The sequence below is a fragment of the Corvus brachyrhynchos genome, unplaced genomic scaffold (assembly GCF_000691975.1).
Source record: "Corvus brachyrhynchos isolate BGI_N302 unplaced genomic scaffold, ASM69197v1 scaffold59, whole genome shotgun sequence".
NCBI lineage: Eukaryota > Metazoa > Chordata > Aves > Passeriformes > Corvidae > Corvus > Corvus brachyrhynchos.
In genome coordinates, this window is record NW_008246054.1 from 102,979 (window position 1) to 118,782 (window position 15,804).

The 15,804-nt window shown below is 37.2% G+C and overlaps 2 protein-coding genes across 4 annotated transcripts in view; one reads left to right on the forward strand and one right to left on the reverse strand.

Annotated features, from left to right (window-relative positions):
- The window catches only part of RALGPS1 (Ral GEF with PH domain and SH3 binding motif 1), an 80,702-nt gene that overhangs the window by 27,477 nt on the left and 37,421 nt on the right, over positions 1-15,804 (reverse strand). For all 3 annotated transcript variants that reach the window (XM_017745440.1, XM_017745439.1, XM_017745438.1), the window contains 2 exons: positions 6,113-6,250; positions 4,290-4,383 (listed from right to left, as the gene is read on the reverse strand). In XM_017745440.1, coding sequence (XP_017600929.1) covers positions 4,290-4,383; positions 6,113-6,250 — 232 coding nt within the window. The remainder of the gene's footprint in view (positions 1-4,289; positions 4,384-6,112; positions 6,251-15,804) is intronic.
- Positions 10,081-15,804, forward strand: part of ANGPTL2 (angiopoietin like 2) — a 23,180-nt gene continuing 17,456 nt past the window's right edge. Inside the window, exon 1 of the mRNA XM_008642121.2 lies at positions 10,081-10,093. The gene's annotated coding sequence lies outside the window, so the exon portion shown is untranslated. The remainder of the gene's footprint in view (positions 10,094-15,804) is intronic.

Sequence of the window (15,804 nt, forward strand, 5' to 3'; positions counted from 1 at the left end):
CTGCCCTGCCTTTCACCACAGTTCTTGGTGGAAAAGATCAGGGGAATATAGCTGCCTGGGAGGCTTAGTGAAGATGAACTGCAACCAAGCTTCACTGTTACAAGTACTAATGTAAGTACTAATACTTAATGTAAGTACTAAGCACCTGCCATTTAATTCCTGCTCCCATAGGACTGGAACTAACGTGGTACAGCTAGCACTTCTACAGCACCAGCACTGCTAGGAGTCAGTATAACCTTTTAATTGCCTATTAACGTCTCTTGAATGTTTTCCCTTAGCATCTTGCCTATCTGAACCTAAATTTAAGCTGATTTTTCTGTAAGTCATCTTATTACTATATTGCCTAATATGCTCAGAAGAACTGAATTATAGGCACAGATAGCAGCCTGATTGTCCTGTCCTGTCCTGTCCAGACAGATAATACTGTAATACAAATAACAGTCTTCAAACAGGTTTCATTCAAAAAACAACTGTGAGACTACAAGGCCTGACCTAACAATGACAAAAGGTCAGCAAAAAAATTTGTAGGAATGGCTGCAAGATACGTCTGGTTAGGAGAGGATGTGGCATTGCGCCACAATGTTATATACTGCTAAAACTGAGCAGCTTCTGCAGAAAACAGTATACGGGCTAAGCAAGAAAGATCTGTTATTTTTAGAATATGATGACAAGCATGAACCTAAAGGAAGCAATTGGACTGGCACAAAAAAGTGTAGAGAAAAGCTTTGTTTATATAAAGTGGCTGCCATATATTCCTTTCCAATGTAATTGAGGTTCTCATTTGGCAAAATGTGTGTTGGGATTCTGCCAATATATTTCAGGACAACTATCTAAGTGTCTCTCCCTGACAGCCTGGTACTGAGATAGTTCTGTTCTTCATGCCAAAGGTCACACATAGCTCTCTGCAGAGAGCACTAATGCTGTCCCTGGCTCAAAAAGAGCAGTCACTGCAAAGAAAAAGAGGGAAGAGATTCTTACCTCTGCATTTTTAAGGCTTACAGTTTCTTCTGGCACGGGACCAGAAAATACAATGAAACTAAAGATCCATTAAGGGAAACTGAGAGGAAAATGTGGTATAAAATATTCAAAACAAAATCCAAAAACTTCTTACCAAGTGCAAAAATGGAAGAGGAATGAGAGTTTTCTTTAAGGGTAGATGTGATGCATTTTGATGAATTTAAATTAATTAATTAAAAAAAGAAATTAAAGTTTTATTCTGATGAAACCAACATGGTAGAAAAAGATCAAAGTTCTCCAATGTATATAAGCTGTAGCAACTTTCCTGTGGTAAGAATCAAATCTTTCCCTCTTTTTAATACCTTTTGTGACTTTAGTCCAGTTTTTCCTTGCCACAGTGAAGCCTGGAAAGAAAACCACTAAACTTGATTGAATTAATCTCACAAATAACTGAATCCAAAGAAAAAGTATTAAATGATCTTTAAGATATATCAAATACCTTCAAGCACTATCAGCAAGGTTGCTGCTAAAGTCACATTAATATTCAAATTTAAAATGGAATTACTTCTAGTTTTTACAAATATTATGTTATGGTATCATATGCTTATGGAAAACACTTGTTTAATTTTTTCTGAAATAGTACAGTTCATGAAAGCTGTTGTATACATGGTGTTAACACTGTTGCATCATCACGAAACTCCATCTAAAAATCAAATTGAATAATACAAGCAGTTTCTTTAATCCAGTCCAGGAGTTGTAAAGCCTCTACTAACTACAGGTCTTCACCTTTAGCAGTGACTACTCAGTTTAATTTTTCTCTGTCTTCACAACTTTAATGAAGCACGGAAGTATGTGGGAAATTAGTAAATAACGACCATTTGTTAAATCTTAACACTGAGATTTGTATCTCAGACTACCCTTAACAAAAGTCTTGGACTACTTGACCTTTTCAAAGGCTGGGTGCACTGCTCATGTTTGATGTGCATCTCTTGCACAATGTGTCTGTGTGTGAAACATATACAGTGTCATGAGACTGAATAAAGGAAGAATTTATACATTCCACCATCAGTACTCTGGCAGGAATTCTAATTCCATGGAGCAGATGAATTTTGCTATGAAAACATTAAACACATTCCTTTTTTTTTCCTTAATTATTTTCCTACAGAAACATCACTATCCTTAGTATCTGTGACGAACCAGACACAAAGGCACAAAGATCTCAAACCATCACCAAGCATGAGCTTTTGCAGTGAATGACCCAGTGCTCATTCAGCTTCTTTTGCGGAAGTTTACCCTAAGCAAGGGGACAAATTTTAGACCTTTTATCTCTATTTGAAGTATGCCCTGATAATACTTTGAGAAGTTCCAAAATAACGCCGTGTCCAAATGCTTTTACTTTTAGAACTATTCTCTCAGGGAAAGCAAAGTTCCACACGCATTCATCACAAGAATTCCTATTGACAGATCTGGTCAAGGTAGAGTCCTGCATGCCCCGCGGCTGGAGCCAGAGCTCAGAGGAACAGCTGGAGTTACCAGCAACTCAACTATATTCAGAATCAAAAAACCAAATTGTCTGACCTGTGTTATGCTAAAACATGGGCTGTCTCTGTTACGATGACACCTTTTTTCCCATCTCAGCAGAAGGTTGCATCTGTATGCCAGCAGCATCAGCACTAATTGCAGCAAAACGTAAATGGTTGTGCAGGTCACTCTTCACATGCTTGTGTACATGACCCCACACTGGTAATGCACAGTCTTCTGATTACCGAATATGCTCTTTTCTTTTCACAAACACTAACTGGGAGCCTTCACTTCACTAACTGATCAGGTTTCGACTTAAAATAATTTGATTATTTGTCTCACTACTCTGAATAAGAAGAGGTTCCAGAATTCCATTCCTTTGGTAGTTACAAACTGTATTTCAACATTTAACTTCTAAAATTTTCTATGCGTTTTATCCTTGTGTTACCATTAAAATTTCATTTAAATTGCTTTTTACCCTCCCCATTTTCTTCCAGCTGTGTGTATATATAGTGATTCTCTTACCTAAACTTCTCCTTTCCTAGGCTAAGGCCCAACCTAGTTCTTTACATCTGGTGTCACCAGATAGATTTTATTCATCTGATTGCACCAGCATTTATTTAAACTTTCAAGCATGCAAGCATGGATGGCCAGAAATGCATACAATGCCCCATGTAAGCTCTCACCAGCTCCTTCTGAAGCAGTATAAACAACCCTATTTTTTCATAGAAACACTATATTTGATAGAGAGTAGGGATGAATTGGTCCTTTCATGGCTGTATCTCACTTGTGACTGCTATCGACTGATCAACACCAGAAACTAATGTTAGAATAATTATATAACATTTTGGGGTTTGTGTCACTATCACTTTAGTCATCAGGTCATCAGATTCTTCCTTTGTGATATCCAAACCATGTTCTATTTCAATGAACCCTTCCATCACTGTTTTATTAGCATACGGTCTAAGTATACATAAATTCTGAGACAAAGTTCTTAATTGAAGTATTTAACAAAACTGGTAACAAGACTGGTTTTAAAGTTCATTACCACCTTTGCTCTCTAAAACATATGCTAAAATATTTTATACTAGTATCGTATTACTGAACATATGTTTGCCTTGAATATTTCAAATTCTGCTCGCCTAAATAGTTACTCTATTTGTCAATAGCTAATTGTATAGCATTGTATCTACCTTGGTTGAGCTATTTAAAGCCTTGGCTGCTAGGCCTGTAACTTAATTTGCTAGTTCTTTCAGAATTACTGGCCAGGGATTCTCACTTCCTTTAACTGGAGTACATTCACATATTGACCGATGTGCTCTCTGGTGTCTGCTTCAAACCTCTGTATGGGTTAACTCTTCTCTTGTCTTTTGTAAACATTGCTTTAACATGCTTAAACCCCCAAAACTTAAACCCCCAAACTGTAAGTACTAACTTATTAAAAATAATAATCTGAAATTGGTAAATGTTCTTAATGTATTATTTATAATGCCATAGAGGCAATACTAGACATCTTGGGGATGACTTTAGGGTTATTGAACAAAATTCCCAGAACACAATCATCATGTAATAGAATCAAGACTAGATTTTCATCTACTCTGAACTGTTAACTGTTACTTTTCACTGCTATACTTCACTTTGTAAATCTGCTTATAGTCATAAAGAAAGACTGTCATTCTGGATTTTACTTAGCAGAAACACCCTAAAACATCTTCAGCCAAGGGCTTTTTGTTCAGCTCTTAATAAAACTAATGACTAAAGTAATCTTCCTGTTTAATTTCCCAATGCCTGAAGAAAAGAACAGTACTTACTTGTAATTGTCATCTTCTACAAATTTCTGAAGTTCTTCAATGTAACGGACAGACTTCAAATACTTTTGCACATGGGGAAGTGTTGTGAGATGATCTGTGGAGTGTTCAAGCAAACAAACAAAAAACACAAACATTTATGTAATCCAAAATTAATTATTAGTTCAGAGTTTTCTTTCTGGTTCTTACTATACCTTCATGGAAACAGAATTTGAACCTCCTTAAAGAATAAATCAGGCAGAAATACTACTTTTACTCTAAAAAGGTGTTAAACACTTGATTGAGCGAAAGTGATGCTCTCAGTTGTTAAAGAAAATACAGATGCATTTCATCATCATGAAAGCTCATGAATTTTATTAGATGCTATCTCACTGGTGGAAAAAAATTATCTGCTGCAAAACCTGCTTGAATTTTGTGTTCATTGTTCTGGGGAAGATCAAAGCCTGCAGCCATAGCTATTAGTTATGGCTGTATTATAACAGCTATAGCTATTTTTTTAATATCTATATATTATAATATAATGGCCATAGATATTATTATTGGTTCTCTGATGTCCAAGAACTGAGGAGACTTGAAAGTTATTAAATAACTAATTAATAATTACAGTGCTGAATATCAAGAATGAAAGACACTAAGTTCAGAATGACAGAAAAACCTCTTGACACATGGTGCATGGACAGGAACATGCCTTGTAGTACCTCACTTAACTTTTGTGCTCTTGTAAAGATAACTGTTTTAAAGGCACCCATTATCTCAGAGCATTGTTTCAAGACCATATTTTAATCTTCATCCTGATTTTAACAAAAGCACTCAAAATTAATGCATAGCACCACAGGAAGCTACCAAAACTGTAAAAAGGAAAGGGTCAATGAAATAACGAGGTTTCTTTGTCATCCAAAGTATTCAGAGACAAAATGAAACTCCCAATAAGAAAATGACACCTGAATAATCTAGCTATTCAGAATCCTATGTTATTATGCCTAGTTCCTACCTTTAAGTACTTTGAAATACTGAAGTTGACAAAAAAGGACAAGGGCTGGATACTTAAGCATACACAGTTAACATCTCACCTTGTTTTTTCACAATTTTTTTTTAAGCTCTCCAAAACTGCAGCTTTTAAATCTTCTGAAGGCTTTTCAGCTCGTTACATATATAAGCTATGAAAAGTCATGCTAAGTCGCCAAGAGTACACTGAGTATTCATTAAGACAGCAAAACCAGCACATTTCTTGATATACAGCTTCACTGGCAGGCTAAAATTGCAGAAATTATTTTTAGACTAAAATCCTGTTAACAAAAAGAAACAGCCCCTCATTTTCCTGACTTCATCCAGGAGTGACATACATGGAAAAGCTTAGCACAATTGAACAACTGCTGTATAGACTGAAATATTTGTATTTCATTTTCTAAACGTATCACCAGGACGCTAACAACAAAATGATAACCAAATGAACACATTCCACACTCTAGACACCGTATCTACTGCAAAGTAAAGGGAAGATATTAAGATAATTCTGATTGCCTCTGGTGGAAACAATAGAAGCCAAATGCAATAGCTGCACTTGAAAGTATGTCATTTGTAGCCCACATGTAGCAGTAAACTCTACACACCCTCTCTTATAGCTCTTACAATTTAGAATATGTGCTTATCTGCCCAATTTACTGGTAAGACTGAAGCTACACAGAAGTGGAAGCTACATCCCTTACTAGTGTTCAACTCTACCAATGTTAGCCTCTTGTGCTCCCTCGGGGCCAAAATCTGCTTTCACAATTTCACACTAAAGAAATTTTAGTTAAGGCTTGACAGGTATAACAAAATTTACCAACCATAGTTGCAGGATACTTGCAGATCAGCTATTATTCGGAGAATATTGTTCATTTGATTGGATCTTTGTTCATTCTCCATTATGCTGTCTGAAGCAGGATATGCAGAATCAATGTAGATTAAATCCAAGAGATAAATTCCTGAAACAAACAAATCAATCAATCAACCAATTGTTCTAGTGTTTCAAACAGAAACAGTTGCATCATTTTTAATGAATATAGCAACCAGAAGTAGTTTACCCCCACTGTGGTCTGGGCCCATTAAACAAAGGAGAGCTTGGGATTTGCATTTTGAAAAATCCTGTAATTACTGCTTGAGTTCTATGACACCTCTTAAAAAGACAGAGAAGGTTTTTTGCACTTAGGCTACTGCCTACTACGAGCAATTTGCAGGACCATAACAAGGACACTAAAAAAAGAATGAGAGCTGCCCCAGCCGGTGGAGCTGACAGTGGGGGGACAGAATGCTGCTGGGCCCCATGACCAGAGCCCACTGCAATGCTTCCTGGGTCTGCCACCAGTCTGGAAGATCTCCACTAACTTTTCTGCGCTGAGACTTAGGAATACTTTACAGAAATCCCTTGTAAGACTTTTTTTCACTCAAGCTGAGTTCGCCACATATCTGTTTCTTCAGATCTCTGCCACCTTGACCAGTACGTTGCTCATTGGATCACACTGTGTTATGTCCAGTGTTAGCCAGGCTGCAATACCTAATTTCTTTAGGTTTTTAGCTTATTCATTCATGCATTCTGGAAAAGCCTTACACTGCTTAAGGAGGAATGAATGAAGAAATCATATGACCTGTCACTGAAAACTGAAGAAACAGACAAAGAGGCAGCAACAAGCCAGAACAAACTCAGTTTGTTATGAACTGTTAAATGCTTTGCTTGGAAACCATAAGGCCATAACTAAACTGTCTCTCAAGTCCCCAGCAATCTGTGAATTTGGACTATGAAAGAACGATATGCCCATTAGACCCACTGACATGATAAATAGGAGAGTGGTCCAGTGACCAAAGGTAATTTAATAATCCCACCAAAACCGAAAGGGACATTAAGACCTTGTAAATGAGTGGAATAGAGCTGGATTAACAACTGAACAACATACAAACCAACTGGAATTTCCAGTAACGCTGGGTTAAAGAAAAAATAGGCTTAGAAATCAGGTCAAGTTTTACAGTTAGTTTAACTTCCTGCAATGACACAGATCAGTCCTTCAAAAATTTTCTTCCCATATTAAGAATCTTCCCTTGAAGAAGTAATATATCTCATAAATATGAGTACAGTTTATAAAGCAGAGGTTCATGTGACTCAGACTACCCTACCAGTTTTATCTTAAGAGTAACCTGGGGTATTTACTGCTTTCTCCCAAAAAGTACCTTCTAAAAACCATTCTCAACTTTTCTTCATTTCTATCTCTACACATTTCTATCTCTAGAAAGACAGAATGATGTATCATCAAAAGTTATGAATATTTTCAGTAGTTGTTTTATTTGCTCTATTTTCTTAAAACAAAATGAAACAAAACCCCGTATGTTTTTGTAATTCATATTAATAGTTTGCAGTTCTGGACCTACTGATTAAGCATGCCAATGTGCTTCCCTCAGATACAGTAATATCCCAAGCCAAAGGATGAGTGAGTTTAAAGGAAGAGGGAGTAATCGGGGTTTGCTTTCCTAGATCATCAAAATATATACAAAAGCAGAGAGGTAAAAAGAAAAAAAGAGTATGACTTTATCTGATTAGAAGACAATTTTCTACAAGTTTGTCCAGGGCAGCAATACCTGCTCTTTCTTTGTCCTTTTTCACTCTTGTGTAGGTAAGATATTAGTCATACCAATTTATTACATCTCATACTAAACTTCACATAACATACTAGAGAAACACAGACAGCACTTTTGTCCTGCTTTGTTTCCACGTCTCAGTCTTACTTAGATTTTAGAGGGGAAAAAACAACCCCAATTATTATTTTCAGCTTTTCTGAACTTATCCACTACAAGGGGTTCAACCACACTGGGAGATGCTCCAGCCACCATCCCACACACTCAAGAGATCCTAAGATCTACGCATGGCCAACATGGACCAGGCACCTTACACCTCAGAATGAAGGAAGAACTCCCAATTTCCCTAGTATTAGAGTGGCTCTGTAGCAGTTCAGTGTTGAGCAAATCCTGAGTCCCCAAGGTTTTGCAATGGCCTAGAGATCCTACCTAGACTGAGGTTCCCTACAGCAGCTCTTCGCTGTCCCCTCTTGTCAAGTGGCACATCAAAATGTAGTTAGAGTTATAACTGCAAAAATTCTATTTGCTCATAGCCTCTACACTGCAACATGCCTTATGGCAGCCTGAGTCAAGGCCACTTTCCGGCTATTTTGAGCAAGTATGCAGCTATTCTCATTGATATCAAAGGTTATAACCACTCTGTAGAAGTGGTTATAAGCCTTTTTTCAGGACAAAGAATCTGTTTTTCAGGACAACATATAGACGAGGATCACAAGATACACAAGCATCAAAAAACATGAAAGGCGGTTAGCCTAGGCCCTGTGAATTCCAAATAAAAGTGTAAGGAAATGGGCTCTTGGTAGGTAGTGGGGTGTAGGAAGAAAAAACCCAACTGATAGATGTCAAAAAAATTAAACTGAATGTAATATGCTAGAATATAGAAGAACACACTCTTTGTAATTACATGCCAAGCTACACCTTTCCCATATTTTTCTGCTCCCCCCTTTCCTTTAAAGCAAGAAGGATAATTGGGTTTTTATGATTTTTTTTTTAAAATCTGGGCAGTGATATTTTAAACTCTTCTATATATATGATGTGATAATAGGTAGAGATAAGAATCAGTTTATTTTGCACAGAGGAATGACAAAATTATCCCCTTCAGCAAAAGACATCAAGACCCATTTCTCAAAGGAAAGCCTCAGGGCTGCCCCATGCCAAAGCAAACACACAGCACTAGCTTTTCAAACTTTGGCTCATATATGTGCTACTGTGCACTGAAAAAGCTAAGATGTGAAGCCATCGGGATATTTTCCAGAGGGTGAGCTCATGGGCAGCTTCTTCCACAGACAAGTATCATTTTCCAGTGATACTCACTTTTCTCCATTGTCACCAGAACTAATTCTGCAGCTGGATACTGTATGCAGACAACAGTGTTCATTAGTTTATGATATCATGAAGTAACAACACATACAAAGGAAAAGCATGGCCAAATAATCCAGGACTAAATTTATTAATGAAAATCACTCTGTGTAAAGGGGACCAATTATTTTTAAGCTGGCAAAAGAAAACCAAACCTGTAACACTCTAACACCAAGCTTTTAAACTTCTACTGGAGAGATCAAACAAAGCAGTAATACTGGTAACAGTTTAAAGGCAGGAAAAAATTTGTATGACAAAAAAGTGAACTTGAAATGTAGTAGTCAATGCCATCAAGATAGTACATTTTGAGCGCTCCATCCACCAGACAACAACTTCCAAGGCTAAATTTTACTGAAAGAAATATTTATGGAGAACTGCAGTGCAGGATGCCAACCTAAGTCTGTGTATTTGTGTCTGGATTCACAGTTAAGCTTCTCCTATTATTTTCTTTATTCAATATGCAGGGCTTCTGAGAAAGTAGCACTGAGACAGGGAATAAATAAGCATATTTTGGAGTTGATGGGTACTAACAAAGAGGTCCTAAGAAAAATATTCCCAAACCTTTGAAAATCAGTGGTTATTCAGCTTCACCCAGTTCTGAAGAACCTGAGCTGGAGCACGTAAGCTTTGAAATGGTCACAAACAACTACAGTGTGTAATTTGTTCCTCATTACAAAAGACTAACAAAACATGGTATGAAAGACAAAACACTTTCAGTCCAGTAAATCACATGTACGAAGTTATACTAATGAGAAAAGCTGGGCAGGTATTACTTTAAACAGCAGTAACAGAAATAAAGAGAAATCTGGTTTTTAAGGCATTTGCCTGGAAGTTAGAAAGCCTGGGTTCAAGTTTTCTGTTCTGTCACAGATTTCTTTGACCTGAGCAGCACCATTTATTCTTAAAAATTCAGAATTTTAAATCTCTTTGGGGGTTTATGACAATTTGCAGGCACAAGGTGTAATCCAAAACTTACAGTACCTAAAACTGTTTCAGAAATATACACTGTTGCAAAACTGATCATAAAAAAATCTGTGCAGATAAAGACCGAAAACTTGCATCATTCTCAACTGTGTCTTTTTTACTTTCTAATTTTTAAAACTTTTTTGTAATGAATATAAAACTATACTGTAAAATAGTAGGGCTAACAAACCAAAAATTAGGTGGTTAAACCACACCACTACTGCATACTTGATATACACTTTTGTGCATAGTGCTGTGCTATGGGTCTGTGCAATTCTGCAAATGCAAGTAAGCTAGGAAACAGCTGCTGTACGGTATTTTTGTAAGTCAGACATTCACTACTTTGCAACAAAGAATAGCTGACGGAGAAGTATTTCACACTAGCCTGGGGACTTCAATTTATTATTCTTAAGGTAACATTTTGATCGAGTACTGCAACAAACGATCGCATTTATTTGGTAAATATATATGTATTATTTATTTGGTAAATATATATGTACTATTACTGCGAAAACTACAAACTGTAAAAGGAGGTAAAAAATGCTGTAAAAGGAGGTAAAAAAAAGCTAAATGCTTTAATGAACAATTTAGCTTCCTACTTACAATCATGTACACTTCTAAAGATATTCACAGCCCCTGAATGTACATATGCTGCTGTGTAACACGGATGCCTGGGCATAGAGCATTCCTTCAGTACAGGAAGCACTGTCTGCAAGACACGCAGTAACTGGCACACATAACAAAAGAGAATCTATGGAAAGCAATTATTTTCCATTTTTGCTCCTCACAAATTGAATAATGACACCGGTTTGATAGGAGAGCCAGAAGAGACAAGGATATGTTTCCAATTTGTAGTCAACTATATTTATGAGAGCATTTTCCTACATACAGTAGTGTGGTTGTATTGCACTAAACAGAGCAGAGGACAGAGGGACAGTAACTTATCAATTAACTATGTGGTAGAAGGTCCAAATTACTACAGTCAGCAGTTTGTAAAACCAAAGACGCCATTGTCAGGAGATTAGCTCATAGGCAAAAAAGCCAACTGTTTTGTGGTATCGCTGGTTTCAAGTCGACTGGATATTTTCCATGGATTAAGGGCTGGAAAAATTTTCTACAAAACCAAATGTATATACTGGTTAACCTTGGTAGGATTCAGAATACTCTAAAAAAACCTGAAGACAAACCTTTGCTAAGGCAACACCATGTGATCTATAACACACAGAAATGTATTCATTACAAATGTCTCAAGAGAGACATTACACAATTACGACATGGTCCCATGGATGGCAGTCAAGGTGATTACAGGATTGGAAAGCTTTTTTCGTAGGAAAAAAGGCTAAAGGAATTGGGTTTGTTCAGCTTAGAGGTTTGATCAGCTTAAAGAAGTGAAGGGGCAGGAAGGGAACCTAACTGCTCTTCCATAGTACCTACAAAGCAGTCACAGGGAAGATGGAAATGCTCTCTCCAGAGTGATAGCAACAGGTCAAGAAGTAATGGGGGACATTCTCTCTGCATATAAGCAAATTTATTCTCTGCGAATACACTTAAATACTGAAATAGGTTTCCCAGAGGAGGAGAGCAATTTCCCTTGCTGGAAATATTCAAGATACGGCTTGACTGGACCCTGGATAACATAATTTATGGCCCTGCTTTCCACAGAAGGTAGACCAGATGATATCCAGGGGTCTCTTCCAGCCACAACTCTATTTTTCTACGACAAGTTTGATAAATGTGCTAGCCTATACCTGCATATCTATTATTGTAGGGGAGTTTGGAGTTTAGCAGTTATATGAACTAATTTGCTGCAGCAGGAAGGTTCCATGTATACAAGTAGACAATGGACTCTGATTTTAACTGTGAATATAGCACGTACTTCAAGCAATCTCTTGTATCATGAGGTATAAGCAAAATTTACCTTACAAAAAGGTAGAGCTAGAGAGACCACCTTATTTTGGCTCAATTAGCCTCAGCAACATCAACTAACAAAATTAAAATTTGACGTTGATCCCATGGTCCTTCCTGAATAACCTCACCCTACTGAATCACTGGAATTAATCACCCCACATTTGTCACTGCAGCAATGAAGCCTAATATAGAAAAAACAGATCAGCAAGTGCAGCAAAACCCAAGCAACTTTCAAACTAAGATACCAGTGTGAAAGAAAATGTTACAAAGAACTGAACTGGAATTACATTCAAGAAGCTGTACCCCAAATCATCTCTGACTGGTGAAAATCATTTTGTTATCTACTGAAACAGGCTAAAAAATTCTGAAGCGGTCTGGAGCCTTCTACCAAAGCTTTCCTCCTAAAAAAAAATAAGATTTTCTCCAGAATACTGCCAATTGTTTTTTTCATTTTTCCCCAAAACCCAGCTATTTCCTAATGCTTTCCCCATGCATCAGGAAAAATACATTACAGAAGATTAAATGTTTTAAGAGTGATGCATTTTAACATTTTAAAACATATGCTATCCAGTGTCAGAAAGCAGAAAATGCTTCAAAAAAGACTATAGGAAAAAGGCAAAGGTACAATAGCTGTTTTCCAGATGTTGTTTCCTGTCAGAAGTAAGTGGTGGTTAGGGACTTCCTGAGATAGATCTTATATAAACACTTTTGGGTTTAAGTCTGGGTGGTAATTTTTCTTTACAATGTTTTTTCTCTGGATCCATCCATTTTTTCTTTTTCCTGCTACTCCTAAAAAAACACTTTTCTTTTTTAAATTTTTGGGTTTGAAAGATCTTGTGGCAAATGAATCCAGCAATGGAACTGCACCCTGTCTGGAAAAACAATCTGATTTCTCAAAGTTTACCTTTTTAATATTGGCACATTCTTATCTCTTTCTGCTTACCTTGAATTTCTGATCGCTGACTCAAAGTTAATTTTTATGAAGATGTTTTATAGTATTTTCACTCATTCTCAAAGTCAAGTCTTTCAAACCACTCATTGCCAACTGCATTACACTGCTGAAGACAACTCTCAGACTTCACAGCCAGAAATAACTGGATGTTAGTACCTTTCTGCTAGTAGGATGTTTTATTCTCTAGTCATGGACTTTAATGCAAGCTGATCTCCAAGATGCTCTGTATGAAAGACAAATCAACTATGAAATCTTTTGCAAATCACATAATTCAGCCTAAAGCCTTTTAAAAAACCTATGAACTGCACTTCACAGTATTATAAATACAAGGAAAAGGCATGCCCATTTGGTCCAAGCAGAATGCCCACACAAAGGCAAATCCCATTTTTCTCTTCAGTCCTTTCCAAGGAGCAAACACCTAATGTTATCCAAACAATTCAGATATCCTACAAACACCTGGCACATCCAAATAAAGCTCCCTGTCATCTATCAAGTCGGCACAACTTCTCTTTTTCCCTGTAGACAAAACTGCAACAGTTTGAAGAAATAAGCCTTGTCATATGCTATTTGGAACAACCCATACACAAAGGCTTATAGGAACAGGTTATTTAGACAGCTTTTAAGAGACAAAAAAGTACTCAGTACTTAATCAAAAGGCTGATCTGTATAAAAACATGTTTCTTGTTCAGCAAAGAGAACAGTCAAAGAAACAGTTTCTTTGGCTATTTTTGATTTTTCAAATATTTTTACTTACAACATAATTACCTGTAAGAGAACACTAATGACTCAAGAATACACCGCAAGAGAAGTCTCTAGGCTCCTTCACTGAGTAAAAATTTTAGGCATTTAACTGCACTTAAATAAGTGCCCTAAAATCAATGGACCTGAACTATATGTTAAAGACCTTAAAAGTGGTTACGAATTCTTTATAAATATGGTCCTAAATAAACAACCTCATCCTCAGGAAATTGTTTTTTCAAGAACCTTGGTGCTGCGGGGCATAACTGCAAGTTAGAAACCTGTATTTTCTCACAAAAGCGAAGAATCTAAAACTGTTCATTAATCTAAAACTATTCATTTAAAAATGAAAACTAAATACTCCACCCAAGTAGTAATCTAGATAGGGAATCACCTATCTAGCTCTACAAGTAGTTAGGAATTGGAGAAACTGATCAGGAAACGGCGACAGGAAACAACCACTCCAATATCCTGGCAAACACTCATGGAAACCCACTCCCTTGGCTCTTCCTGCTCCCACTTCCCTCCCTTGAGCAGCTCTGTGTACCCTCGGCTGAAAAAGCATATTGGGAAGGAAGGAGTGTGAATCATATACATGTTGAAAGAAAGTTTAATGGGAATATTGCTAAATCAGTCAAAACATAATAGAATTATCACTTTCTGGTTCTATTAAGCCTGCTTTTTCAATATAAAGCTGGTACACTGGAAAAGCTTTGGACTGCTTTAATCCCAAGCATCCAGACTATGCTACCAACTAGCACTGAAATGGCCACTCCAGTCAGTGGTCCTCTCTCTTTAGAATGGAAAGGAATAAGCTTCTGAGTTAAAATAGAAAATAATGGTAACACAACAATAGTAAATAATTAGAGGCATTAATATTCCTTGAAGGAATCACAGACCATAAAGGAAAGGTACAAAAAACTTTAAAAGCCTAAGGCGTACTGAATTGCTAGTGTAATATAGCTAGAAGTGGGGTATTTTCTGACATTCACTTTTATGATGGAAATAATGTATCATTATAATAGCAACTACTTGTTCATGTCTTAACTTGAACAGAACTAGTTTTAATACAGTATCTTTAGACCTCTTTATTTGTCCTTTGGTTAATTCAAGCATTCTCATATTGGTTTCCTGCAATTCTACAAAACCCAAAGATCTTCAAAACTGACTGACAAATTTCAAACAAACCCATTATTACAGTATGATATAGCATTCTTATGATGTCAATGACATACAGTGACTGAAACAACCATTTGGTTTCCTAAACTGTAATAAAAAATAACATTTTTATGTTGCGAAGTTTCACCTTTAATTTTGCTAATTTCTTTGCAGGATTCCCTGCAAGTTATAAAGGCAGGTTTTACATTCATTCATTTGACAAATCTTTTTTAAACCTGGAAGTGATAGCTAATAACATTCCACACACAGAGAGTTCCATAATAGCAAATTTTTAGAAAGGTTCTAGGAAAATTGCAAGAATTCCCAGCATTCAGATGAGAAACAGGCTTTATATTACCTGGACAAGTAGCAAGAACCATTACAAAATGCACTGAAGTTCAGCCAAATAACGAATTCTCAATCTGCATTAGAGTGTTTTAAGAGCTTGCTTGAATTTGGGCAATTTTATTTTCCTTTATTTCTGGTATCGAGCTGTTTCCTGACACAGATGACCTAGGAAGTACTAAGAAAGGAGCCCCTCAGCGCTACAGTGAATGCGTCTGCAGTCTCGGCTTGCGCCCGCCCGAGTGCCTGGGATGAACATCCATCCCTGCATCCCTGAGCTCGCTCTGACGAGATTTTAAGGCAGGAAGTGGCCGCCCCCCCATTCTGGGGCCGAGTCCCGTGCAGTTACACACCCTCGCTCTCACTTGATCCAACAGACCGGGCCCGCGTTCCTCGCGGTCTCCCGAATTTCCCCTTAACCCCGGCATTAGCGGCTGAAATGCGGCTTCCCACAGGGCCAGGTCCCGCACCGTGGGCGGGGAGGGCTCGGCC